The sequence below is a fragment of the Pollicipes pollicipes genome, unplaced genomic scaffold (assembly GCF_011947565.3).
Source record: "Pollicipes pollicipes isolate AB1234 unplaced genomic scaffold, Ppol_2.1 Scaffold_4740;HRSCAF=5597_pilon_pilon_pilon, whole genome shotgun sequence".
Classification (NCBI taxonomy): Eukaryota; Metazoa; Arthropoda; class Thecostraca; order Pollicipedomorpha; family Pollicipedidae; genus Pollicipes; species Pollicipes pollicipes.
Window position 1 is genome coordinate 5,399,781 of NW_023596545.1, and position 24,835 is coordinate 5,424,615.

General features: G+C 56.4%; 2 protein-coding genes across 4 annotated transcripts in view; one reads left to right on the plus strand and one right to left on the minus strand.

Annotated features, from left to right (window-relative positions):
* LOC119098481 (fibrillin-3) overlaps nucleotides 1–11,112 on the plus strand; it is a 32,541-nt gene extending 21,429 nt beyond the window's left edge. For 2 of the 3 annotated variants that reach the window (XM_037221404.1, XM_037221406.1), the window contains 11 exons: nucleotides 174–326; nucleotides 1,098–1,451; nucleotides 1,961–2,089; nucleotides 2,503–2,643; nucleotides 3,197–3,391; nucleotides 4,360–4,494; nucleotides 5,213–5,370; nucleotides 5,696–5,795; nucleotides 6,282–6,542; nucleotides 6,846–6,972; nucleotides 7,117–7,747. In XM_037221404.1, the coding sequence (XP_037077299.1) occupies nucleotides 174–326; nucleotides 1,098–1,451; nucleotides 1,961–2,089; nucleotides 2,503–2,643; nucleotides 3,197–3,391; nucleotides 4,360–4,494; nucleotides 5,213–5,370; nucleotides 5,696–5,795; nucleotides 6,282–6,542; nucleotides 6,846–6,972; nucleotides 7,117–7,525 (2,162 nt within the window). In that variant the 3' untranslated portion in view covers nucleotides 7,526–7,747. Of the gene's footprint in view, nucleotides 1–173; nucleotides 327–1,097; nucleotides 1,452–1,960; nucleotides 2,090–2,502; nucleotides 2,644–3,196; nucleotides 3,392–4,359; nucleotides 4,495–5,212; nucleotides 5,371–5,695; nucleotides 5,796–6,281; nucleotides 6,543–6,845; nucleotides 6,973–7,116; nucleotides 7,748–9,313; nucleotides 9,580–10,165 lie in introns of those variants that run through there. The other variant, XM_037221405.1, reaches the window with a different exon arrangement.
* Nucleotides 11,113–11,996: 884 nt separating this feature from the next.
* LOC119098928 (zinc finger protein 341) lies at nucleotides 11,997–24,467 on the minus strand. The gene is made up of 13 exons (XM_037221974.1): nucleotides 24,378–24,467; nucleotides 21,672–21,882; nucleotides 21,018–21,213; nucleotides 19,826–19,890; nucleotides 19,569–19,605; nucleotides 19,339–19,388; nucleotides 17,910–17,937; nucleotides 15,984–16,036; nucleotides 15,036–15,063; nucleotides 14,475–14,533; nucleotides 13,146–13,484; nucleotides 12,219–12,776; nucleotides 11,997–12,077 (listed from the first exon to the last, which is right to left on the minus strand). The coding sequence occupies exons 2-13, from the start codon at nucleotides 21,864–21,866 to the stop codon at nucleotides 11,997–11,999; spliced, it is 1,689 nt and encodes a 562-aa protein (XP_037077869.1). The 5' UTR covers nucleotides 21,867–21,882; nucleotides 24,378–24,467.
* Between the last annotated feature and the right edge of the window lie 368 nt (nucleotides 24,468–24,835).

Below are 24,835 nucleotides of genomic sequence, written 5' to 3' on the forward strand. Positions count from 1 at the left end.
ACGGTAGGCTGCGGGACTGTGCCCGGGGGACGGTAGGCTGCGGGACTGTGCCCGGAGGACAGAGGGCTGCGGGACTGCGCCCGGGGGACGGTAGGCTGCGGGACTGTGCGCGGGGGAAGGAGGGCTGCGGGACTGTGTACGCCCGTCCGGTGACGCTGACCCGCCGCCACCAGACATCGACGAGTGTAAGGAGGGCACGGCCACCTGCAACACGGCGCTCGAGTACTGTGTCAACACGATCGGCGACTTCCAGTGCAACAAGCGTATCGACCCGATCCAGTGCGCCACTGGCTTCCAGCTGAACCCCGTCACGGGCATCTGCGAAGGTTGGCTGAACTCCGCGGGGTCTCGGCGAGAGGCCGGGCCGGCCGCCCGTGTCGGGAGTATGGGTTGGCGGCGGACTGGGCAGCAATGCTGGCCCGTGGCAAGGCAGGCTCGGGGCCACCTCATCGACATCAGTGCGCACATGGCTGGCTAATGGCTTATACACTAGTCTGTACGCATGGCGGTAGGAGAGTGTCCAGACGCCGTGGGCTTATGTCGATGTGACCTATAAACGACGTAAAGCGATAGACGCGCTGCGTATGACCGTCAAAAAGGCTAGAATTGGCTTAATTGAGCCATGGCTGGTGTTGGATGTCTATTATTCGTTACGTCAAAAAGGAAGAGCATTCTGCACCACGCAGTGCACCTCTGCGTTAGTTTTGGGGTTAGTGCTCTACATGGGTACATACAGAAATGACAGATGCCAGAGGCAATTATACCATGGTCTTGTAATATATATATATATATATATATATATATATATATATATATATATATATATATATATATATGTATTTGTGGCTACTCAGCAGTCATTAACCGACAAGTTATGCTCAGACAGCCCGCGAACCCCAGTCATCTGTGGCCATTGGAAGGCCATCACGCTTTCATGACATCAGGCTCCTGTCAGCCGTCACTTCATCCAGCGTGACGTGTTTGGTGCTGTAGTCCTTCCCGCCGTGACGTGCCATGGTCCTGCGTGCCATTCCATGCCGTGCCGCGCCGTGCCGTGCCGTGTGCCCACCTGACGTGACGTGCACTGTGCGCCGCAGACGTGGACGAGTGCGCCGAACAGCTGGATTCGTGCCCGCCACTGCTACAGTGCGTCAACATCCGCGGCAGCTTCACCTGCAGTCGCAGCTCCTACAACCGCACCCAGCCGGGCCGGCGCCCCCACCGGCTCGACGACCGCTGTCCGGCCGGCTTCAAGTTCCTGGCCGGCCGCTGCCGCGACATCGACGAGTGCGCCGAGGGCACACACCTGTGCAACCGTGCCACCGAGCGATGCGTCAATGAGGAGGGCGGCTATCGCTGCCGGGAAGCGCGTGCGCCACCGGAGCCGCCGCGCGGCTCCACCGACTGCGACGATGGCTTCCGCTTGTCCACGACCTTCGGCCGCTGCCTGGGTACGAGGACTGTCCGCTGGCGAGCGACGGCTGTCGCTGTGTCGACCTCGTGTCTTCGGTCTCTGAGTCGAAGGTGGTTTCTTCTGATCGATTATGATGGCAGGCGTTTTGAGCGCGGAGTGTTGACTTGACTAGCGTCTGGACTTCAGCGGATTGGGGTCTTGATGGTATTGATTGTGTGTAATTGTCGCGTGTTGGGAACTGAACATCCCCATGGGCTCGGGAATCAACCCGTCATTGAAATTGTTAGCAGTTTTAACTCAAACGCTAAGGACGATTCAACATCAGGCGCATATGTAACATTGCTGGGTGTAAAAAGGAACGGATCGCGACCATCTGATCTCCGCCCCCTCCTCAAGGCAGGGAAATTTTCCTTCACCATAAACCTATCCGTCTGCTGCATTCCAATTGTGTGCGTGTCTCGCACCAGCCAGCTCAGAAGTCCCCTGTCCGGAATGGGCATCGGGGAGTCCAACGCAGCGCTGACGGGTGGTGCCCGGCGCGCGCAGACGTGGACGAGTGCCGCGAGCAGCCGGGCGTCTGCGGGCCGCAGGGCGCCTGCGTCAACACCCGCGGCAGCTTCAGCTGCCAGTGCGATCTCGGCTTCAAGAGTGACAAGGAGACGAAGCGCTGCGTCGGTGAGTCCTCCCCGCGGCACCCAGGCTGCGTCGGTGAGTCCTCCCGGCGGCACCCAGGCTGCGTCGGTGAGTCCTCCCGGCGGCACCCAGGCTGCGTCAGTGAGCCCTCCTGGCGGCACCCAGACTCACCGCCATGCAAGTGAGCACAGCTGGAATCTCTCTCGGGAGTGAGGCTTGACATGCTCCGATTTCAGCGGCCACATATCTGTGCACAGATGCCCGTGGCTTTATCGGCAGGTGCGTGGCGGCATGGTGGTGCCCTTTAAGAGGCTTTGAAAGAAGATGGGAAGCAATGCAAAGGCCGGATAATGACCGCAAATGACGCTTCGTGAAAAATTCCTTGCGGCGGCCCCGAATTAGCGCACGATGTCCCTCAGAACAATGGTTTATAACCCGCCTCGTCTGTCGGGCAGACGTGAATGAATGTCAGCTGGACATCCACAGCTGTGTGGACCAGCAGCGCTGCGACAACACCATCGGCTCGTTCTCCTGTATCCGCACCTCCGGCTGCGGCACCGGCTATACGCTCAACTCGCAGCTGGGCATCTGCGAGGGTGGGTCCTACCAGCCCCCTACCGCGGGCAGTCACTTCAAGTGTTTTTTTTTTTTTGCGTGTGGGTGCTTGTATTCATCGCATGGATTACTGACGCTTCAGCCACTCGAATGGGTAAATGAGAGAGCTCGGTGCGTGGATGAGTGGGTAAATGGGAACGTTTTGCTAACAAAGGCAAGCACTTTAAACTGAACACTTGGTCACATGTTGCCGTGGTATTTGCTCACCTTCCAGAATTGCTCAGAATTGTGACTTACCGGCACTAGAGCTGGCCTAGCCTGGCCCAAGAGCTAGAGCTGGCCCAAGGCCTAGATAAACCTGGCGCCAAGGCGTTCTGGACCTAACTGAGCGGGGAAGGGGGGGGGGGGGAAGCAGCGGAAACTGGATGGGTGAAGGGGCTGAGTCTGCGAGTTTTCTGAAGATCTTACATTGGTCGTATGAACGTTGACTAAAAAGAACTAGCCCAAAATGACTCCCCTCTCCCACTTCTCAAACATGTGGAGGACTTCCACGGTCACCGCCCTAGCCGTGACGTCGTCGCGCGCGCGCCGCAGATGACGACGAGTGCGAGCTGGGGCGCGACAACTGCGCCAGCCTCGGCGCCAAATGGGTGTGCAACAACATCGAGGGTTCGTTCCGCTGCGTCAGGAAGCGCTGCAACTACGGCGAGAAGCTGACGGCGGACGGCCGCTGCGTGACGGTCGACTGTCGGCCCGGGTACCGGCCCGACCGGGCCGGACGGTGTCGCGGTGAGAGGCCGACACCGGCCGCCGCGGCTCAACTCATGCCACTGGCTACTTACCGCGCTGCAAGCTTGCAAACGCACTGGAGATTGGGTTGGAGGAGAAGTCTGACTTCAAGGTTTTGATTGGTGGCGGTATGCGGTTTGGTGGTGCGGTGATTTTCTTGGTTGTTCTACACCCTCTTGATGTATTGATTGCCATTTATTTATTTGTTAATGATTGCGTATGCACATCGAAAGGCGGCACCATAGCACTTGATCTTTGAACCTCGAGTGGGCCGGAAGGTTGCTCCTTCGCGAACAACACAAAGCATACGCTCAGTCAAACATGAGATAAAGTAGGCAAAGTATGTTGTCGCTTTGCCAATGCGTAGTTGGCTTGTCAGCCTGTTGCTCTGTACCTCAGTCTCACCGCAGTGTGTTCAGCCCACTGCTCAGATGGGTGGTGGCCAGATCAGAAATGCAGTACCGATGCAATGACTGCATCTTCGCTGTCTTCTTCCCGATGCTTCGCCTGCATCTCCCCCCCCCCCCCCAGATCGTATCAGCCGAGCCGCAGTCCAATGCAAAATGTCCCCTTTGACGGCGGTGAGTGTCATGTCGGGTAATGCAGTCGCGAGAGAGTAACAGCTCGCAGTGGCGGGCGATTTCGCACAGCTGAACCAGGCTACTCATTCTACAGTCGTGGCTTCATTGCGTAACCTCATCACTGGGTAACGATCAGGTGCAAGCTGCCGCCGCGTGCTGCTCCAACGACCTGTTGGTGCCGCTGTCACCATCACTCACTGTGAGAATCCACCCAAGCAAGCACCGCCCGCCGTATTTGCACCGCCCGCCGTATTTGCGATCTCTCGCCCGGTGTGCCACCTGCCCTTGCATGCCCCAGTCGTAGTCACCAGAGCCGTGACCCAGCTGACGGCCGCTGCGCCGCTCTGTGTGACTCCTGGCCACGGCGGCCGTCTCCTGCGCCGGCAGACATCGACGAGTGCGAGGGCGAGCCTTGCGGGGCCAACTCGCGCTGCACCAACACGCCCGGCAGCTACACGTGTGTCTCACTGCTCCAGTGCCGCACCGGCTACCAGCCGGCGGAGGACGGCACGGTCTGCGTTGGTCAGTGGTCAGGAAGCTGATGTTATCTGTGTTGGTCAGTGGTCAGGAGGCTGGTGTAATCTGAGTTGGCCAGTGGTCAGGAGGCTGGTGTAATCTGAGTTGGTCAGTGGTCAGGAGGCTGGTACACTCTGTAGCGGTCAGCGGTCAGGAGGTTGGTGTACTCTGTATCGGTCAGTGGTCAGGAGGTTGGTGTACTCTGTATCGGCCAGTGGTCAGGAAGCTGGTGTAATCTGTGTTGGTCAGTGGTCAGGAGGCTGGTATAATCTGTGTCGGTCAGTGGTCAGGAGGCTGGTACACTCTATCGGTCATTGTTATGTGCACTGCAGGGATGTTGTTGACTGTTTCGGCTGCAAGTCCGTCTGCCGTGTGTAGCCCATTTGTCTATCTGTTTGTTTTGCTTTATTCTTCAATGCTATCCGTGAAGGGTACGGTGTTGCCATGCTGACGTCCCCGCTAGCACAGAGCCTCGGCTCCACACCCGCTGCGCCGTCTACTCTGGACCCACTTGGCCGCACAACTCGTCTCCCGGTCTGCCCGTGTTCTCCGTGCCCCGATCTGCCCGTGACCTCCGTCCCCCGGTCTGTCCGTGTCCTCCGTCCCCCGATCTGCCCGTGTCCCCCGTTCCCCGGTCTGCCTGTGTCCTCCATCCGGCGGTCTGCCTGTGTCCTTCGTCTGCCGGGTCTGACGTCCGTGGGACGCCTGCCCGCCCGCTCGGCAGACATCGACGAGTGCAGCGAGGCTCGCAGCACGTGCACGGCTGACCAGACCTGCACCAACAAGCCAGGCGGGTACGAGTGCTCATGCCAGACGGGCTACATCATCAACCGCTTCAACCAGTGCGAGGACGTCAACGAGTGTCTCACCTACGGTGACAAGGTTGGCACGCGCCCACGATTTGAAAGTTGTCAGCCATGTCCGGCGGAATCTGGTTCGCCTCTGAGAGCGGCTCCTAGCGCGACATCCCCTCCGCTAGTGTTTGTGTTCTTATTGTGGGGTCAAATTATCTTGCACCAGTCCCGGGGTGTTCTACCTTTCCCTTGCAATTCAGTTGTGTCTTTTCCTTGGCGTTGTGTCGTATTCACCAGTGCGTCTTCTTATACTCATTTTAGGTAGTTTCACGTCCACCCTTTGGCTGGGCGTGGCCCACATGTTGGCTGCACCCAAACACTCAGCCAGTGCAGTGGCGTGCTGGACATTACAGGTGTGTGGAGGCAGCAGCCAGTGTGTGAACACGCCCGGATCGTACCTCTGCCGCTGCTCGGAGGGCTACAAGCAGGGACCGAATCCCCGCATATGCGTTGGTAAGTTACGCGTGGTGCTTAACGACGGGGCGGTATGGGCTCGTGCTAGCGCGGTCCAACCCAGCATCGAAGGCACATGCACGTGGAAGAGCTCCCCATTTGAGAATTAAAGGTGTACTCCGCAGCACCCCTGCAATGGCACCACTTTTCATAAAATGCAATACGAGGTGCCACAGGGGACGGAATGGGAGAGCGGGGGGGGGGGGGGGCTTGACCCAAGATTAGAGCATACGAGAGAATAAGAGAGTATGGAGTCTAAAATAGCACAGCACGTCTCATGTGCTTTTTTCACGGGTTCCTCGCAGCGCGGTAAAACTGACCAAGACGTCTAGTAGTGGATGCAGCCGTCTTTGGAAGCGACCAGGGTCGGTAGCATTCACGCGGCCAGTGCCTGTGCCCTCCGCTGCTGTAGCCATCACCGCCGGCGGGCATTCAGCCGAGTGCCGGCAGCGCTGACCCAGCAGCCGTGATGCGCCACTGCCGCAGACATGGACGAGTGCGAGGAGCGGCCGGGTATTTGCCACCAAAAGTGCCACAACACATGGGGCTCGTACAAGTGCGCCTGCAACGATGGCTACCGGCTGCACACGGACAAGCGGAACTGTGTGGACGTGGACGAGTGCGAGGAGGCGCGACAGCTCAGCTACGGTAGCCTCTGCATCGGTCTTTGCGTCAACGAACCCGGCAGCTTCCGCTGCGAGTGTCCGCAAGGCTATGTGCTCGGGCCGGAGTCGCGGCAGTGTCAGGGTGAGTGGGCGCCGCGCCTCACCTGTGTGTGTCGACGCTGACGGGCGGCACGAGTGCGGCAGGCTTCAGATCCGGGCTGGACCCACGCCGTCCGGACCGGCGCCCGCAACATTCGTGCTGAGACGTGGGGCGTGTGTAGTATGCTCACAGCTTGTCGGGCCCGCTCTGCCTAACGGTACCTCCGCGCTGCACTGAGTTTCCGCGGGTGCCGCTGTGGTCATGGCTGAACACCACAGTTCAGTCAATGGCATGGCGCTCCCTCGCCGTGCCGCTCCGCTGAGTCCCTCCCCTCCGCCGCCGCAGACATCAACGAGTGCTCGAGCGGCAGCGTGTGCCGCGCCGACGAGGTGTGCCTCAACACGCGTGGCGGCTTCCGCTGCAACCGGATCGACTGTCCACCCAACTACGAGCGCGACGACGCTCATCGCAAGTGAGTGGGCGCAGGCGGGCGGCGCTGGCACCGGCAGCGGCGCCGCGGCAGACCGCGCGCAGGCTCGGCCTCTTCAGGGAGGGGGGTGGCGGGGAGCGTGGGCCGCCACCGCGCCCGACTGACTCTGTGCGCGGTGTGCCGCAGCCGCTGCAAGCGCCAGTCGCTGTTCTGCCGGGATGGGGACGCCGCCTGTCAGCAGCGGCCGCTCAGCTTCTCCTACAACTTCCTGACGTTCGTCTCCAAGCTGCCCGTGCCGCCCAGCGGTCGCATCGACCTCTTCACCATGCGCGGCCCGCTCTGGTCGCAGACCACCGTGCGCTTCCAGCTGCGCTTGAAGGAGGCGCGCGCGCCCGTGGGCGTGGCGCGCGCCAGCGACTCATACTTTCAGCTGCGCCGGCTGCAGAGTAACCAGGCGGTGGTGTCGCTGGTGCGCTCAATCGAAGGCCCGCAGGAGGTCGAGCTCGAGCTCACCATGAACCTGTACCAGGGGGCGCGCTTCAGCGGCAAAGCCGTCGCCAAGCTGTTTGTGTTTGTCACGCAGTACGAGTTCTAGCGCGGCCGTGGTGCGAGAGCGGGCGGCGCGGGGTGGTGTCCGGCCCACCCGGCCGACCGCTGGGGAGGCGCACGGCCGTGTGTGTCTGAGGGTATTTAGCTAGCCCGTCCGCTGGTGAGGCTTCTGCGTAGGAAGCTCTGAAGTGCCATTGCAATTAGCGTGGGCGATATAGGCCCAGTTCGACTGTGCTCGAAAGCGTAATACATGCTCGCTGCCATGACATATCGTTGGGGATGTTTTGACGCGACCAAGGCCCACTGGGCCTGAATGTAAATCCTTTGGTGTCGATCCGATTTATCCGAGGAGCTTTTCACTTTATTGGAGCAGATGATTAGTAAATGAGTGGGCCACCACAGGTACTGGCTAATTAGAGTGGTATGTCGTCAGTGGAGTCCTGACGGTTTACCCCGGCGGCGTGAAATTATGTAGGCTTTATGATGAAATGATTCGCAGTTCTATGTACGCTACTGGATGATTAGAACGATTTAGTCCAAGACAGATGCGGTGCTCGGGCCTCAAGCGCATCAATGTTCCACCACAAGCTTTGAAAAACTTCACATTTGGGGGCGATTATCTTTATATTGGAGTTGGACAAAGCGACAACACCGTTGCTCGTTCGGCCATGCACATGACCAAGCTATCCAGGGTGAGGATGGGGGGGGGGGGGGGAGGCTGGCTGTCATGTGCCTAACCATCACCTTTTACAAAGTAATATGCGCATACTTAGGGAGGGAGGCTGCCCGCGGGTCCACTGCGACATCGTCCTAGGCTGTTTTGAGTCCGGTTCGCCGTGTTTCGGCACGCCTGCTGCATAATCACGGATACCAGGTGAGTTCAAGCAGTCGTGCTCTGGTGCGTGTTCAACAATAGCTTGCATAGTCTTTCCATCACGCGCGCTGTATGATACTTCTACCTTCTGACCGTGGACCGAGATGGACCGTGGACCGAGATGGACCGTGGACCGAGATGGACCGGGGACCGATATGGACCGTGGACCGAGATGGACCGTGGACCGAGATGGGCAGTGACTGTGATGCGAGAGGTTATATTGTTCTCAGTTCTTTCTTTGACAGTTTTACCCAGAGTTGGCTGTGCATTACGCGATATTATTACTCGGCGTTGAACCGGCCGACTCGGGCGTGTCGTTACCCCCACCCTCCATCTCCGTGTCCCTGCCAGCCTCCCCCTCCCCCCGTCGTGCCCCTCTCCAGCCCGTCGTGACCCCACATGGCCCCCGTCCAACGGCAAACCGTCGTGACTCTCCTCACCACTCCGTCGCGACCCTTGTCCCTAGTCCTGTTGTGACTCGCCGTGACCCCCCCCCCCCCCCGACTCCAGCTCCACCATGACCCTCCCACAGTCTCACTTGGATCTGTTGTGACTCTCCCGACCCCTGACCCCAGCTCTGTCAGGGCTCGCCAGCCACGCCGTGATCCTCCGTGACCTCAGCTCCGCTGCGACCCTCCGTGACTCTTTATAATCCTCCGTAACCTCCTGTGACCATTTATGACCCCCCCGTAGCCCTCTGTAACCCTCTATGACCCGCCATGATCCCCTGCAATCCTTCGTGACTGTGTGAGACCCTCTGTAGCCCGCTGTAACACTTCCTGGCTCTGTGACCTTCCGTGGCCCTCTGTAACTCTGCAATTCTTCGTGACCGTGTGATTTTGCGGTGCGTCAACCACATTGGTCATTTGCACCTCCGTGACCCTCTTGAACTGTCTGCGATCCTGTGTGAAGCTTGGTGACCGTCGGTGACCCGGCGTGGCCCGGCCCGTCCGCCGTCAGCCGGCAGGTGGAGGAGGACGGCTCGTACGTGTGCCGCAAGGTGTGTCGGCCCGGTGATGCCGCCTGCCAGCGCAGCCGCACGCTGACGCATAGTTACCAGTTCGTGGCGCTGGCCAGCCAGCCGGTGGTGCTGAGGCCGCGGCCGCTGACCACGCTCGGCGCGCTCGGCAGCCACGGCGGCCTCTTCACCACGCGCTTCCACCTCGCCAGTGGCAACGAGGAGAACTATCTGCAGCTGCAGGAGAACCTGATGGGGCCGCGCACAGGTCAGCGGAGTGGGGGAGGGGGCGGGAACGTATGACGGAAGCTGTTGCGGTGTGCTCGTAACGAACGGCCTGGCCGCGTTGGGCCCGGGTGTGTGGCTAGCAGGTGTTTCGTTCCCTTCTTAAATCACCATCATATCAATACCGGGCGCAGGTCACGTCTGTCTATATTCAGAACTGAACATAAGGGAGGAGAACGTCATATCGAACAGACGGTAAACGTGCGGGAACAGAATAGACACATTTGGCGACGGTGAGACATAACTAGTTCTTGAAACACTGCCATGAATACGTGACAAACAAGCACTAAATTAATCACGTAACAGCAGGGGCATGGGGAGGATCGCTGGATGGATGCGCAAGGAGTTTTGAGAGACAAGATCGCAGTTGTGGAGAAATTGGTTTCGGATGTCGGCAGGCACTCGGCCAAGGGCTGGTGTCACAGCCTGACGTCGCTAGGAGCGATGAACGCGATCTACGAATGGTTACCGAATGAGCTGTGCCATTCCCGCCCCACGCTGCTGCAGGCGGCGGTGGGAGCCGTTCGGCGCGCGCGGTGCTGACAGTGTCCGGACGCGCCGCTGCACAGGTACGCTGCTGCTGGTTCGGCCCGTGACCGGGCCTCTGACGCTGCGTGTCACCCTCACCATGACCGTGTCCCGGCGGGGCCAGCTGCACACCGAGCACGTGGCCGTCGTCGAGGTGGACGTCGGCAGGTACGAGTTCTGAGCGTCGGGCCCGATGCCGGGGTGCGGCTCTCGAGCGGGCCGCTCCGGACCGAGTGGCTGGCTCGGATTGGCGGCCCACCCGACTCGCCGTGATGGCAGACCGACGTGCGCGGCCATCAGCGGAGCGCGGCAGAGAGGCAGTGCCATGCAGGCAGGGGCGGGGGCGGGGGCGGAGCAGGCTCAGCGCCGGCGCGGCCCCCGCGGGCCGGGCGGAGTACAGAGGCTGTCGCCGCCCGCTCCCGCCGCGCCGCTCGAGAACGCTGCTTGACCTGCCTCGCTCCGATCGATTGGACCAGGCGGCCTGTAGCGGACTGGTGAGCCGCGCAGTGCGTGGTCGTCCGGCTCCGACGGATCTGCTGCTGGTGACTCGAAGTGTACTTGTCGCATATAGCCGCTGGACTCTGCTGGGCTGCGGGAGTCGAAAAAAACAGATAACGCGATCGGGTATGCACGCATGCGTTGCTGATGGCTCATTAAGAGCCTAGTGTGTGGTTCCGTTCCATCGCGCTGATCTGCAGATAGTGACGCAGTGGCGTGATCGGGTAGGCAGCAACACTACATCCAATAGGCCCGTACCGCGCAGGTCACTGGGTAGTGTGCATGTGACTGCAAAGCACATTGTATTGTTAAAACGTGCTATCACCCATTTCTAAAATAGTTTTAAGTCGCTGTGGCACCAGTGTGCGCCCAATTGCTTCCGTTGCAGATTTCTTCCCCAGGTTTACTGGGCAACTTATAAAAACCGCATAATGAGCAAGCATGTGACGTATTGAATGTTAAGTTAAAAATACACCACAAACAGAGTAATCCTTCCTAAACTGGCTCTTGAGGAAGTCAAGGGTTCCGATAGCCGATTTGGTTACGACGGGTTCGGCAATCACCTCCTCACATAGTCTATCTCGGTCGAAGACACTTCAGCCAAACTATCTTGCCGACGAATACCACTGTATTCCCCTCCTCGTCAGTTATGGCATCCCGTGCAAAAACCGACACCGTAAAACAGCATAAAACGTGAGATCCGGAAAACATTAACAAGCGCGGTACCTGAAACACAAGTCAGCACAACTCCGGAGCTCACACGGACCGGCGGCATGCAAACGACATGAGACTTGTGGGCTTGCGGCTGTCGGGAGCTTTTCGCCTCGGCAAGTTCGATGTCAAATGCATGTAACGAACATTCTGGACCAGCCTAGCAGTTGCCTCTTTTGTAAAACGAGGCGGCATAGCAAATCCAACACTTGATTCGAACATACTTTTGACCAGCCCATGTGGCCTATGATGACAGCACGAGAGGTAAGCTGAATATTTTAAAAGGACGGCGCGGATGCGGCAATAAGCTGTGCCCCCCGCCTCTTTGTACTCGGGTGTTGAACGTTGTTGAGCGGGGGGTACAAGGCCGTAGCAAAGGCGTTCGCACTTTCGCATGTGGTCCGCGTGCTTTAGAAGCCGGCAAACCCTCGGACGTGGCGACACATACGCACGCCCGGATCCAAACAGATCCACTTACATGTGTGACGCGCGCACAGGTCCACGGGGAACTCAGCGTAACCAAGCTGATAAAAACACAGCGCACGTCAACAACTACACCTCCCGGGGCGACACAGCCTGGCGGGGGGGGGGGGGGGGGCGTCCATCCGGTCGCGACAATAAATATCATCCCACTTAAAGCTGGCTGTCGCGACGGCCGACGCCTCACAACAACACGTCCTCCTCCTCCTTCACAATGATCATGCCGCTGGCCAGCTCGTCCTCGTCGCGCGGCGGGGCGGCCGGCTCGTCAGACGGCGGCGGCGGCGGCGGCGGTCCGGGCTTTGGCTCGCCCGGCGGCAGCGACAGGCGCACGCCGTCGATCGTCCGGTCTTTGGCGTGCGGCCGCAGCTCAGTAGGCGGCGCGTGCCGCTGGTGCGCATGCGCCAACAGCTGCTCGCGCTTCAGGAAGCTCGTCTGGCACAAGTTGCACGGGTGCGGCGTGTCGAGCGCGTGTTCGACGCGCACGTGGCTCTCGTACTGGCGCAGCTCTGCCGTGCGGCAGTCGCACTTAGGGCAGCGGTACAGCAAACTGTGCAGGCGCGCCGCGTGCTCGTTGAGCGCCATCACGTCGCTGGCGGGCGCCGTGCAGACGCCGCAGAGGAGTGAGGCGCGCGACGACTCGGCCGGCGGAGACGGCAGCGGCGCCGCAACGCCGGCACACGTGCGCGACGGCACGCACGCCTGTCGGTGCTCGAAGAGGCCGACGCGCGACGCGAACAGGTGGTCGCAACCGACACAGACCATCGAGTGGCTGCGCAGGTGCAGGTCGACCTCAGTCCGGCTGCCGAAGATGAGCGAGCAAAGCGGGCACGGTTCGCCGCCCGGTCGCTTCTGCAAGATCGACTCAAGGATCGGACCGCCGGGGGCGCGCGGCGCGAACAGCTGGCTGTCGGGGCGTACCGTGACGCCGCGGCTGGCCGCGGCCGCCACCGCCGATGCCGGCTGTCCGCCCAACAGAAGGTTCTTGAGCGTGGGGGAACCGGCGCCAGAGCCGGCGCCAGAGCCAGAGCCAGGGCCGGAGCCAGACACAGAGCCAGAGCCAGAGCCGGAGCCAGCGCCAGAGCCAGAGCCAGAGCCACAGCCAGGGCCGGAGCCGGGGCTGGCTCCGGTGCTTGGAGCAGAGCCGGGGCCGGAGCCGCCACGGCCGACGCGCGGTCGGATGGGCGCCGGCAGCGGCAGTGGCGGCGGCGGCGGCGGCGGCGGCGGCGGCGGCGGCGGCCGTCCCTGCCCCGGGTTATTGCCGGACACCACCAGCCGGCCGTCCGGCAGTCGGAGCAGCGTGACGGGCGCGCCGGGCGGCGCCGCACCGGCCGCCGCCGCCGCCTGGGAGCCCGTTGGCAGCATGTAGAGTTTGCCGTCGACGCTCTGCAGCAGCAGCGGCAGCTGGCCACCGGCCGCCGAGGCCGCCTGCGTCACCACCGGAGTGGGCGCCGGCGCCGGCGGCGTTGGCTTCGGCAGCAGCGTCTTGAGGCCTGGGCGCGGCGTCGGCACCATGCTGATGGACATCTTGGGAGGCGGCGGCGGCGACGACGAGTCGGTAGCGGGCGGCGAGGCGGGCCGCTTGGCCATCAGACGGAGCGGAGGCGGCGGAGGCGGCGCGCTGCCTGAGCGCAGGTGACTCCGCAGACGCGTCCGCAGAGAGTTCTGCAGCTGGAACAGATGGCGCAGCTGGTCAGGCGGACTACGTCGACCACATCCGGAGGGGGGGGGGGGGGGGGACAAAGGTGAGACGGAACGAGAAGACGGGGCGGATTACAGGATAAAAGACCGTATGTGAATGTACGGGAAACATTGTAAACAAAGCATCGTGTGACAAAAACCACACGGGGCAGAATATTATATGATACAGATCGTACCACAAGGGACCGTGCGCAAACGGTCGCGTGAAAAAGGACGCCAGGTTAATATCGTATAGGACGAAGATGTCAATGAACGCGGGGTTATATAGTGAAACCCGACATTGCAACAGACGACACATGTTTAAAGGAACAGAGATAGGAAGCGTACCTGCGCCAAAAGAATCGGGGTGACTGCAAGACTTCAGGAAAAGAAGGGGAAGCAATGGGCATTGTTGCATCTTCAGTTGTGGAGGTTGGAGACCCCTACCTCATCAGCCAATTGGCCAGGGGCCAAAATCTTGAGCCCTAACATCAAGCCCAGGGGCCAAAAACTTAGGCGTGGATTTGCAGTCTGGTCACAAAGCCATGCACGCCAACCTAAATGCATGCTCTACAGTCGGCAATACCTGTTTGCCAGCAAAACCCGCAGTTTGCATGCATTCACCACGGAACTACACTTTGTGGCGCCAGCAATATCCCGCCAACGACAGACATCGCTCAGTACGGCCGACGGCGCTGTAGCGTCGCCGGCCGGCACCGGGTCCCCGCGCCCCAGACAGCTCGCACTCTCAGGTCACCCTGGCGCACCAGACCCGCACCACCGGCGCCGGGGCCGTCCTAACCGCTGCCCAGGCGCACCAGACCCGTACCACCGGCGCCGGGGCTGTCCTAACCGCTGCCCAGGCGCACCAGACTGGCACCATCGGCACCGGGGCCGTCCTAAACGCCGCCCTGGCGCACCACACTGGCACCACCGGCGCCGGGGCCGTCCTAACCGCCACCGGGCCGGGACCGTCCTTACCGCCGCCACATCCACCACCGGCGCTGACGACTCGCCGTCGCTCCCCTGCTCGTCACCATCTGCGGCAGACGAGTCAGCGTCAGGCCGCCACCATGCGCGCACACGCTAGGAGTGTGAGAACGGCCACGTGTAGGCTGTGACACTTAACACGGACGTCTGGGCGTCAGGTCGACGAACAACGGCCTGCTGTCTGCTTAGAAACTTACCTAGTGTCCATTGGAGGATCTACCACGGAATCGTAAGTTTTGGCAAGCACCAAAGGGAATGCCATATCCATGAGGCGATCTGCCGTCTTACCTCAGCGGTAACATGACACAATCAGCCACACCCGAGGTGATCTGCCGTCTTCCCTCAGCGGACACATGACACAATCAGCCACACCCAAGGTGATCTGTCGTCTTACCTCAGCGGTAACATGACACAGCCAGCCACACCCAAGGTGATCTGCCGTCTTACCTCAGCGGTAACATGACACAGTCAGCAACACCCAAGTGTTCGCCAAGGTACATTTTCAATTCGTTTCACGGTTGGCCTTCGATAAAACAGCAGAAAATGTCTTACCGGCCAAAGGATCCTTAACCGGAACGTCCTGGAATAAAAGACGCGTGATATTTCTGAGCAGCTGGCGATTTCCCCCGGTGATAATACAACTTAGTGCTTTGGATTCTCCTCATACCATCGTCAGAAGATGTAAAAGTGGAAACGAAGCCTAACCCACAACGTGCCAGAATCTGCACTAAACCACGGGAATGCAGCCGGCAGTCGTCCGGCAGTCGTCGCAACCGGCAGTCGTCCGCTGCTACCTTCAATACCTCGGTGTGAGACTACACCCACCATGTTTTGCATGAAGAAATGGTGCAGAGAATAGCTGTAACAAAGCACTTGCACTAATATGACGCCCAGCTAACTCCGAGAGCCGGACAGCGTGATGAACGGCTGTGTTTAGGCGGGTTTCGATAATCCAAACAATACTCAGGGGTAGATGGTCACAGCTATGTGCGAGAAACCTCAGCGAATGCAATTTAAACTGATAATGATGATGGTTGGAGTTTTAGGGCGCGCCGACTTCGGGGGTCATTTTGCGCCCATAACTAGAGTTGGGAAGTGCGACATTTTCCAATTAAAATGTGGAAAAATGCTGACAACTTAACGTCCGCAAGAAGTAAAAACACCTGGCCTGAGTCCAACAACAGTCGTTCCCCGAGATGTCTGGATAGGTTAGTCTAAGCTTGTCGTCCGAATCCACGCAGGCAGACGCTCTTCCACGAAATGCGGACGAAAGTGGAGCATGTGGCGAACAGTCAGTGCCGCACTGCATCTGTCACATTGAGATCTATCCTCACGGCGCAAGAGGTGGCCGTGTGTTGCATGCGCGTGGCCAATTCACTTATTCATACATCTCAGCATTTAAACTGGGTCATGGGCTAAAACAACTATGACTTGGGAAAAACATAATACTGCAGACCCAGGTCAAGGCTGTCCTTGCAGCAGAGGTCAGTGAATGCTAACCTCGTTAAGATCATCAGGCTCAGAATCCACCTCTTCAGTCACAGGAATCATATCTGTGAACGGAAACACACCAATGAGTGACAGTGACTGCGTGACGCGCGCGGCACCCGCGGGACGCGTGCCTCCCCTCCCTGTCCATGGCCGGAAACGTGCGCCACGCTGGCCACAGCTTGCTAAACGCCACGCACCATCAGATGAGGAGCGGCAGCCGCGTTGGGGCCGGTACCGGTGTCACAATCGGCCGCGTCCCATGTGCTGTTCACCAGAGGCGCCCAGCAAATCACGGCACATGTTACCAGCAAAGCACAGTTGGCCTATCTGGATGCCAGTCATGGTTGCTGCATGCGTTAGCCGTATGTGCGATATCTCGATGAACGTGAACATGTCAAACAGCAATTGGTGCCCGTGGCTTGTTGCCTACATAGGGCAGAACACTTTCAATTGGCAATCTGACAGGCGCCGTTCCGACATTACCTATCTGGAATATCTGAAAAGAACAGCATCCGGGCAATAGTCTACATCGAACACAGCACGGCCCAAGGTAAGCGACCGCAATAAACATCTTTACGAGGTGAGTGACCCAGTGGGCATGACTCTTCCATCTACGCGCCACCAAGGACAGCATGTGGCCGACTCGTGGCCCTGCTCATGCAATGGACGGCCATGCTGACACCGCACAGGACGAGCAAAGGGAAAGAGCACGCACGGAGGCCAGTCCGGTACAACTTCCACAGGCCCACCGAAAACGACCTTGATGGCACTCTGTAGACCCGACACACTGCCAACTCTCCGTGATGGTCGCTTGAGTGCGGCGGCAGGTTATGCCGAGGCTCTGCCGGGCCGGACTCCGTACGGGCCAGCTCTTTGCGTCCGTCGTTTGTGCTGCCAGCATGGCCGCTCCTAGCAAGACAGCCTGGCCGCGGTCACCGGGCAGCCGTGCTCCGTCCTTGGCGTCACGGTGGGCGGACGAGCATCCGCGTCACTGTGGAACCCACGCAGTGGCGCCAGACACTCCCAGAGTGTCCGCGTCCTCCAGACACTCCCGGGACTGTCCGTGTCCGTCAGACGCTCCCAGAGTGTCCGTATCCGCCACACACTCCCGGGACTGCCCGTGTCCGCCAGACGCTCCCAGAGTGTCCGTGTCTGTCAGACGCTCCCAGAGTGTCCGTGTCCGTCAGACACTCCCGGGACTGCCCGTGTCCGTCAGACGCTCCCAGAGTGTCCATGTCCGTCAGACGCTCCCAGAGTGTCCGCATCCGCCAGACACTCCCGGGACTGCCCGTGTCCGCCAGACGCTCCCAGAGTGTCCGTGTCCGTCAGCCGCTCCCAGAGTGTCCGCATCCGCCAGACACTCCCGGGACTGCCCGTGTCCGTCAGACGCTCCCAGAGTGTCCGCATCCGCCAGACACTCCCGGGACTGCCCGTGTCCATCAGACGCTCTCAGAGTGTCCGCATCCGCTGGCCGCTCCCGGAGAGTGCCCGTGTACGCAGCCTACTTCCGGGGTGTTGGTGTCCGATAGACGTTCCCGGAGAGTGCCCGTGTCTGCCAGCCGACCCCGGCACAGGGACCACCGGGCCCGGCCTAGCGGCCAGCCGACCCCGGCACAGTAACCGCAGGGCCCGGCCTAGCCGCCAGCCGGTCCCGGTATAGTAACCACAGGGCCCGGCCCAGCCGCCAGCCGACGCCGGCACAGCAGCCACCGGGCCCGGCCTAGCGGCCAGCCGGCCCCGGCACAGTGGCCACCGGGCCCGGCCTGGCCGCCAGCCGGCCCCGGTAAAGTAACCACCGGGCCCGGCCTAGCGGCCAGCCGGCCCCGGTACAGTAACCACCAGGCCCGGCCTAGCGGTCAGCCGGCCCCGGTACAGTAGCCACCGGGCCCGGGCGGCCGCTGTCACGACTCAGTTCAGACGGCTCTCGCCCCTCACCTGCCAGCGGGTCCTGGTCCGTCTCGTTCTGAAACAAGTGGTGCTGTGAGCGCTGACAGCCGGACATGAGCACCGCGGTCGGAAGCGAGGTGCTCCAACAGTTAATGTGGGGGTTCGCTGCTGTGACGTCATCGCCTTATCAATCCTGCAGTTTCCGACTTTCGATCATCCGATGAGGTCCCTTAACACGCGCCCGGGTGGCCGGTTGGATATCCTTCGCTCGGGGGAGGGTCAATTTGACCCCCTGAGATCTCAGGAACCAAGAGAGCTAGAGATAAAATTCACAGGAAGTGTTGACCTGAACGTGAACTCACTTAGGTAAGAATTTGAGGTTCCTAGGTCATAACCTTCGGGTTACATAAGGTCGAAGAAGGTCAATGCAGGGTGGTCTCCAAAGGGCTCCCAGACCCTACATAACTCTTCTAAGCAAAAGGTCACATGCTCATTTAAGGTCCGTGAACTTTTCTGACCTTTCGATAGTTATGGTGACCAAAATCATACAAGACCGCTCTGAGTTTTGTATTTGAATAAGCGACAGAGATTACGTTCGGCAGTGTTCCTAAAAACAAAACGTTGACGTGGGTCTTCTTAGGTCAGTGACCTATTCTGACCTTTAAGAAGTTCACGGAAGGTGTATAATGCGGTCCCTGTTATCAATAAATTCGAAATGAGCACCAGACAACACCCCATGCCGCAAGCCCTAGAGTAATAAAACAGGTTGGTTTTGAGGCTGGTCTGAGCATCATGCCTGACCCTTTATCAATGAAATTTGCTTATTCAATTGTGTTGCCTTATACAGTATCTCAAAGGTGTATGACTTCGTCTAACACTCCGTTGTTGCACCAGAAGGAACGATTCCCTGGTAACTGACTTCGCTGAAACCATGGCCTGACTTTGACCTGCCATAGGTCCACGACCTTAGAAGGCACATCTAAATTTTTTATGCCAGACGATCTGCCATCCAATTGTCTAGAGCAATGCAAAGTTGGCGCGGCTACGCCACGCCATTTGGAAACCATTCTGGGAAAACCTTAAGGGGTCAACTTGACACCCACCCGAGCGCGTGTTAAGCACAAACAGCTTTAAGAAATTACGCAGATTGGTTCAATCTCATTTCGGAAAGTGTTTTGAGCTTCAGCAGTTCTGAGCGGTGGTTCAAGACACGAATGGTAGGTGTGCGTTACGCATGCGAGTGGTTCATCCTCGCCAACAGTTCAAACAAGTAGCGTTTTAACTACGCTAATCTTCAAAGATCGCATGCGGGATGCAATTTTTGGGTGTTCAAATTGTGCAGCCAGCACTGTCCAGCTGACAGCAATTGCACGTAATTGAGGCGTTTAACAACACCCACGCGCCCACCTCACACACAGCATCAATAACACCCACGCGCTTACCTCACATACAGCATCAATAACACCCAGGCGCTCACCTCACACACAGCATCACCTGCATCGTCGTCGTCACCGTTTTCCGAGCCATCTGGGAAAGGTCGGTGCGGTGAACATCTGGCACCGCCGTGGCGCACAATGCTGCAACTACCAGACGTGAACGCTTGCCTGCGTTAATCAGTACTCTTGCTATGCTAACCTAGAATTGCCCAAAATGATGGGCGTGGTGGTCGTAGTCACCAAACAGGATCTTGCCGACACGAGTACTCACCTTGTAATGAGCTAGTGGCCATGTGTTCGGCCTTGACCTGCCGAACAAGACAAAACGCAGTGAGAAGGTGCACGGAAAACGCAGCAATCATCCGCAGCAGTGACTGTCCCACTACCCTATCAGCGTCTCCAATCGTCATGATTGCAACACTTCATTTTTACGCAGCTCGTGCACACAGAACAACCTTCTTAAAACAGACAAATGGCTACAATATGTGATAACGGAGGCATACAACCATGCTAATTCTATCAGCTCACTTCGACATATTCAGACGTGTCGGATTCGTTGCCATTTTTCAACTCCTCCACAACATCGTCCATGCCTGCAACAGAGCCACCACATCAGGCCATATTGTGCAGTATCGTCATCTGCGCCAGTGACGTCACCGTTACCGTCGCCATTGTTCAGAGGTACAGCGTCGGACAACTGACCTCTCTCCATGGGTGAACAGGCGGGCTGGCGTCTAAAAAAAACGCGTTCTGCTATTCGGTGATGGGAAATCAGCAACTGGACAAGACTGTAAGAGGGGCTCGGGTGGGGCGGCCGTGTTGACGCATTATATGACGCAATTAATATTTCGGCACAAACTTGGCTAGGATTTGCTCTTCTGTGGTAATGAAGCCAGTCTTTACAACAATCATTGATCAGTAAAGACTTCGATTTCAAAGCCACCTCTGCAAAGTCTTCCAAGCTTTGAAAATAAAGAACATCGTCAATCGTTTCAATAAAATGGCGCAAATCGGTGCATGAGTCTTACTTCATGAAACAATGTGCATCAAAACTAATGTATTCCTTTTGTGTTGAAAAAATGGACATTATGGATGAAAGAGAAAATGTGCATACAATCCTTGATCTCAAACAACCCCATGTAACACAGCTTACAATTGATACTGATGTACCACAACACTCATACGAGAACCATGTGACCAGTAGCGTAGTTACTAAACACATAGGGAGGGAGTAACTACCACATTCCATACCCAGTGGCCACCTGGTGCAGGCAAGGGTAAGTGACCCTGCAGCCACTGAGGCCACACTACTCATGCAGGGAACACTGGGGAATGGTCGTAAAATGAACAATTTTGAAGGAAGATATGGTCCATGTGCATACACATATCACATATAATTACTGACAGACGTCTTCTGGTGCCCTCAGTCAAAATTTAACGAGCATAGACAGATGTCGGCATTTAGAATGCCGTGATCAAGACCATTGTGCCCATTCCACAGCACATAAGTCTGTTGTCACACACAGCACCTGATTCCACATCCACAGCTCACGTAACACATACACAGCACGACATCCTGCACGCACCCACGACCGCCACCATTCACTGAGAACACCACAGCGGCTGTGACCACACGGCGTCATCGCCAGCAGGAGCACAGCACAGCCGCAGCAGCGCCGGCCGGTGGTGGCCGGGCTGCCGCCGGCCGTCCCCGCCTCACCGCGCCGGCCCGTGACGCCGTCGCCGTCAGGCGCCGGGTCGCCGCCGCTCTCCTTCCGGTGCGCGCCCACCAGCTCGGCCTGCACGGCGGCCGCCTTCTGCTCCAGCAGCCGCCGGTCGCGCTCGTATTTGTCCAGCAGCTCCAACTGGGCGTAGCAGTGGGCGCACATCCAGCGCGACCGGGTCAGCGCCGACTCCTGTAAAGATGGGGGGGGGGGGGGTCACAGTCACTGCCGGGAACGCTGGTCCACCACGGCCAGGTAACGCTGGTCCACCACGACCAGGTCAGGGTGGTTCTGGAGCATGGGATTTGGTCACAGTGGGTACATGCGATCCAGTGGGTACATCAGAGCACCAGCCTGGAACACTGTCTCGAGCATATGGCATACCAACACATAACATTTGTGTTCGCTTTTCACGGAATACCTACCACGTGCGACGAAGTATCTACATATTCAAGTGGCTTGAAAATAAAATGTGAAATATTGCACAGTAGTTTAAGACCAAGCATACTTAAAAAGGCAATGTGAAATTCAAAAGGTAAGATCTGTCACATCAGATCTTCCTGTCATAACAATGGTCCCCCCCCCCCCCTATGTAAACAATGAGGCATAATCCACATAATTTTTCAACATCATGACTTGGGCACACCAACCTTGGTGTTGAGGACCTCCACCAGAAGATCAATGGCACGTCTCTGAGTGAACGAGAGCTGCTGCTCAAACACAGATATGTTTCCTGGAACTGCCTTCTTGAGGGTACCGCAACAAACTAAACACACACTGTCTGAAGACATCTTCTGAGTGCCTGGCATTGCTGGTCTTGGCCTGGTGTTGTGGCTGAAGACCATCACATGTCAGGAGACTCTGCAACAATACATATGAAGATGAATACAACCATGCAAATGCCTTCAGAGGTAAACACATGAATACAGTGCCAGAGGATTTCAGGAGAAAGTAAAACTCAGTAAGATGCCTCTGTGGCATGGGAAGAGGAAGCTGATAACAGCAATGGCATGCATCACAGCAGCAATACATTGATATAAGTGAATGGAGTCAGTCACTGTTGATAACTCATATGGATAGGAGCTATCCATGCATTGGAGTACCTTAACTTTTGAGTTTCAGAGGAGGAGCCAGAGTTGAACTACTGCTTAGCATGTGCACACTAGACAGAATAGATGGCATATTAGCTGACTTTGGGCCTGCCAAAGCCTGACAGTATTCAATGATGGGGTGAGTTTATTTGGAGTGGTTTATGTTTTAGGCAACTGTGGTGAAGATATTGGAAAACACCAGCATATCAGGTAGATATTCATCACAAAAACTGGTGTGCATATCTGTTTATTTTCATGGCACATTCTGACTGGCTGGGCTGAACCACCAACCCACAAAGGGTATAGCTAGTAGATATCAACATTTGCTTGGTATGCTGCCAAACTCGTGACAGCCCTTAAAATACTGATGACATAGAAGTCTGGTAAGTTAGATACTTGTGAGACAGAAATGAGCATTTTACAGTATAATCACAGTTTACAAACATCTGGCCATCATGCAGTGCCATGCCCAGTGTGTGTCAGGTCAGTGGTAGCACGATCTCAGGGAACCTGCGTTACTTGTTTCAGTCCTGTCCAGTTGTACACAGTACCACATTATGTCATCACAATACTGTTAAAGCTTGGCAGGTTGACCTGCTTTCTCCCCTCTTCCTAGTTTGTTTGACAAATTGAAGGCATACCATGCATGCTGGAGTGGTCACACATGTCATTATTGCCACGGACAAGTTATCTTAGAATATGTAAATGCAACATAATGCATCAAAATGCAGTTGAGACCAGGCATTACTTGCTGTATCATACAGACATATCCTTTAATTCAGTACTATAATGTCAACATAGTGGCCTTTGTATGAGCAAGTGACAATGTAGTAACACAGATGTCTCCAATCTCAGAATGGACTGGAATGCTGTTAAATACTTCACTAATAAATTGGGTTTGGGACATTTGCTGCAGAAAAAGGAAACAAAAAAGTGAGTTTAGTGATATCAGGTGACCTTTGTGGGGTCCAAGCAAGCATGCAGGCACTTGTCATTGCAGCCACATCTGGTTTAAAACTGGATTACTTGATTTACATTTAATGAACTAATTCTTCAGTACATACAACTTCAACAAACTTACAAACAAGCCATTCAAAATGATGTTCAAATTAGTAGGCTTAGATGGATGTCTCCAAAGCCATCTGTAATTGTGAAATGTAAATGCCAGACTTTCTTAAAATCTTCACCAAAATGATGTCTATCATGACATCATCATGTTAACATGAGGTCTTTGAACCAGCTTATCATGCATGGCCACACAGAAGCTGTGTCTGTGATATAGACATCCCAATATCCATCATACCTATGTAAGTCAGGTATCCATTTTCTGTAATTTATGCGATAGGTATGCATCCTAACATCATCATGTATCAATTGTTCAGTGGCGGAAGAAAAGCAATGTGTCCCATGTGAGGTTCTTGAATCAGATACATCTATTATCGTCTTGCTAACAGTGCTAAACTGCATCTTTTCAGCAGTTGTACAGAAATCATATTGTGTGCTAAGGTGCACATGCCAGCAAATATCATACATTGGACATGTGGCTACTTCATATCACATATGACTGAGTTGCTTTAGGCAGATTTTGAAACATTAGACTAATGCTCCAAAATTCCAAGCCCATCTAATTGAGGGCTTATTCCACACCCTTAACCTGGTATACCCAATCAGAACACAGATAATAAACACATGACTGCAATTATATTCCAGTCTGCAAAAACATCTACCATGCATCCTACACTTACACAGCATCAGTGTGGTGAAGCTTAAGTATGCATGCCTTTAACTCTGGCCTGAACCAATTCTGTCAACTTTCACATGATTTTTGGCTGAGCAATATTCTCACAACAGCAACATCATAATTACCTGGACCATTGTCTATCTATCCACTAAAATAGATGGTGACCATGCACTAAATATGTGCTCTGAGCCTCACCGCACTCATACACTGAGATTGTTCCTAGTGTATTGCTCATACACCCAACATGTTTGAGGCAATGTGTATTCTATGAGATCTGGTTTAAATCTATAGCACATGAGCATAAATACCTGATACCTGTCAGCATAAAAGTTCACTGTTTGATCTCAAAATGAGCATTTGGTGACGGGGAGCAGATATAACAAAACAGAAAAACTGATCAAGCGGGTTTTTATCGCTGCACGAATGCCAACACACACCGACACCACGCCGTGATACACGACCAATCACCACGAGCATCAGATTCATAAAAAAACATAATTTTGAAATATCGTTACATATCTCACCACTTATGTACGCTGGAACCCACGTATTTCAATCACCGCCATAATCACAAAATTCATATAAGCATAATGAGCACCACCACCGAAACGAGCACCGCGAACTTACCGCGCAAGGCTCGTGATGCAGTAGCCAGAATGACGAAGGAAGTGATATACGTGAAGACGGGAAAGTGAAATGACGTCAGTGGTATACACTTTCCAAAAAATCCCTGGACGAACGGAGGCGGATCCAGGTTTCCGTCAAGGCGGAAGCGCCACGCAACGTTGTGGAGCCCCTAGAGTTCGGGCCCCCTCCTAAAGGACATGCCCACATTTCGGCCATTAAATGTCGAAAATAGCATATATATATATATATATATATATATATATATATATATATATATATATATATATATATATATATATGGACGAACGGAGGCGGATCCAGGTTTCCGTCAAGGGGGAAGCGCCACGCAACGTTG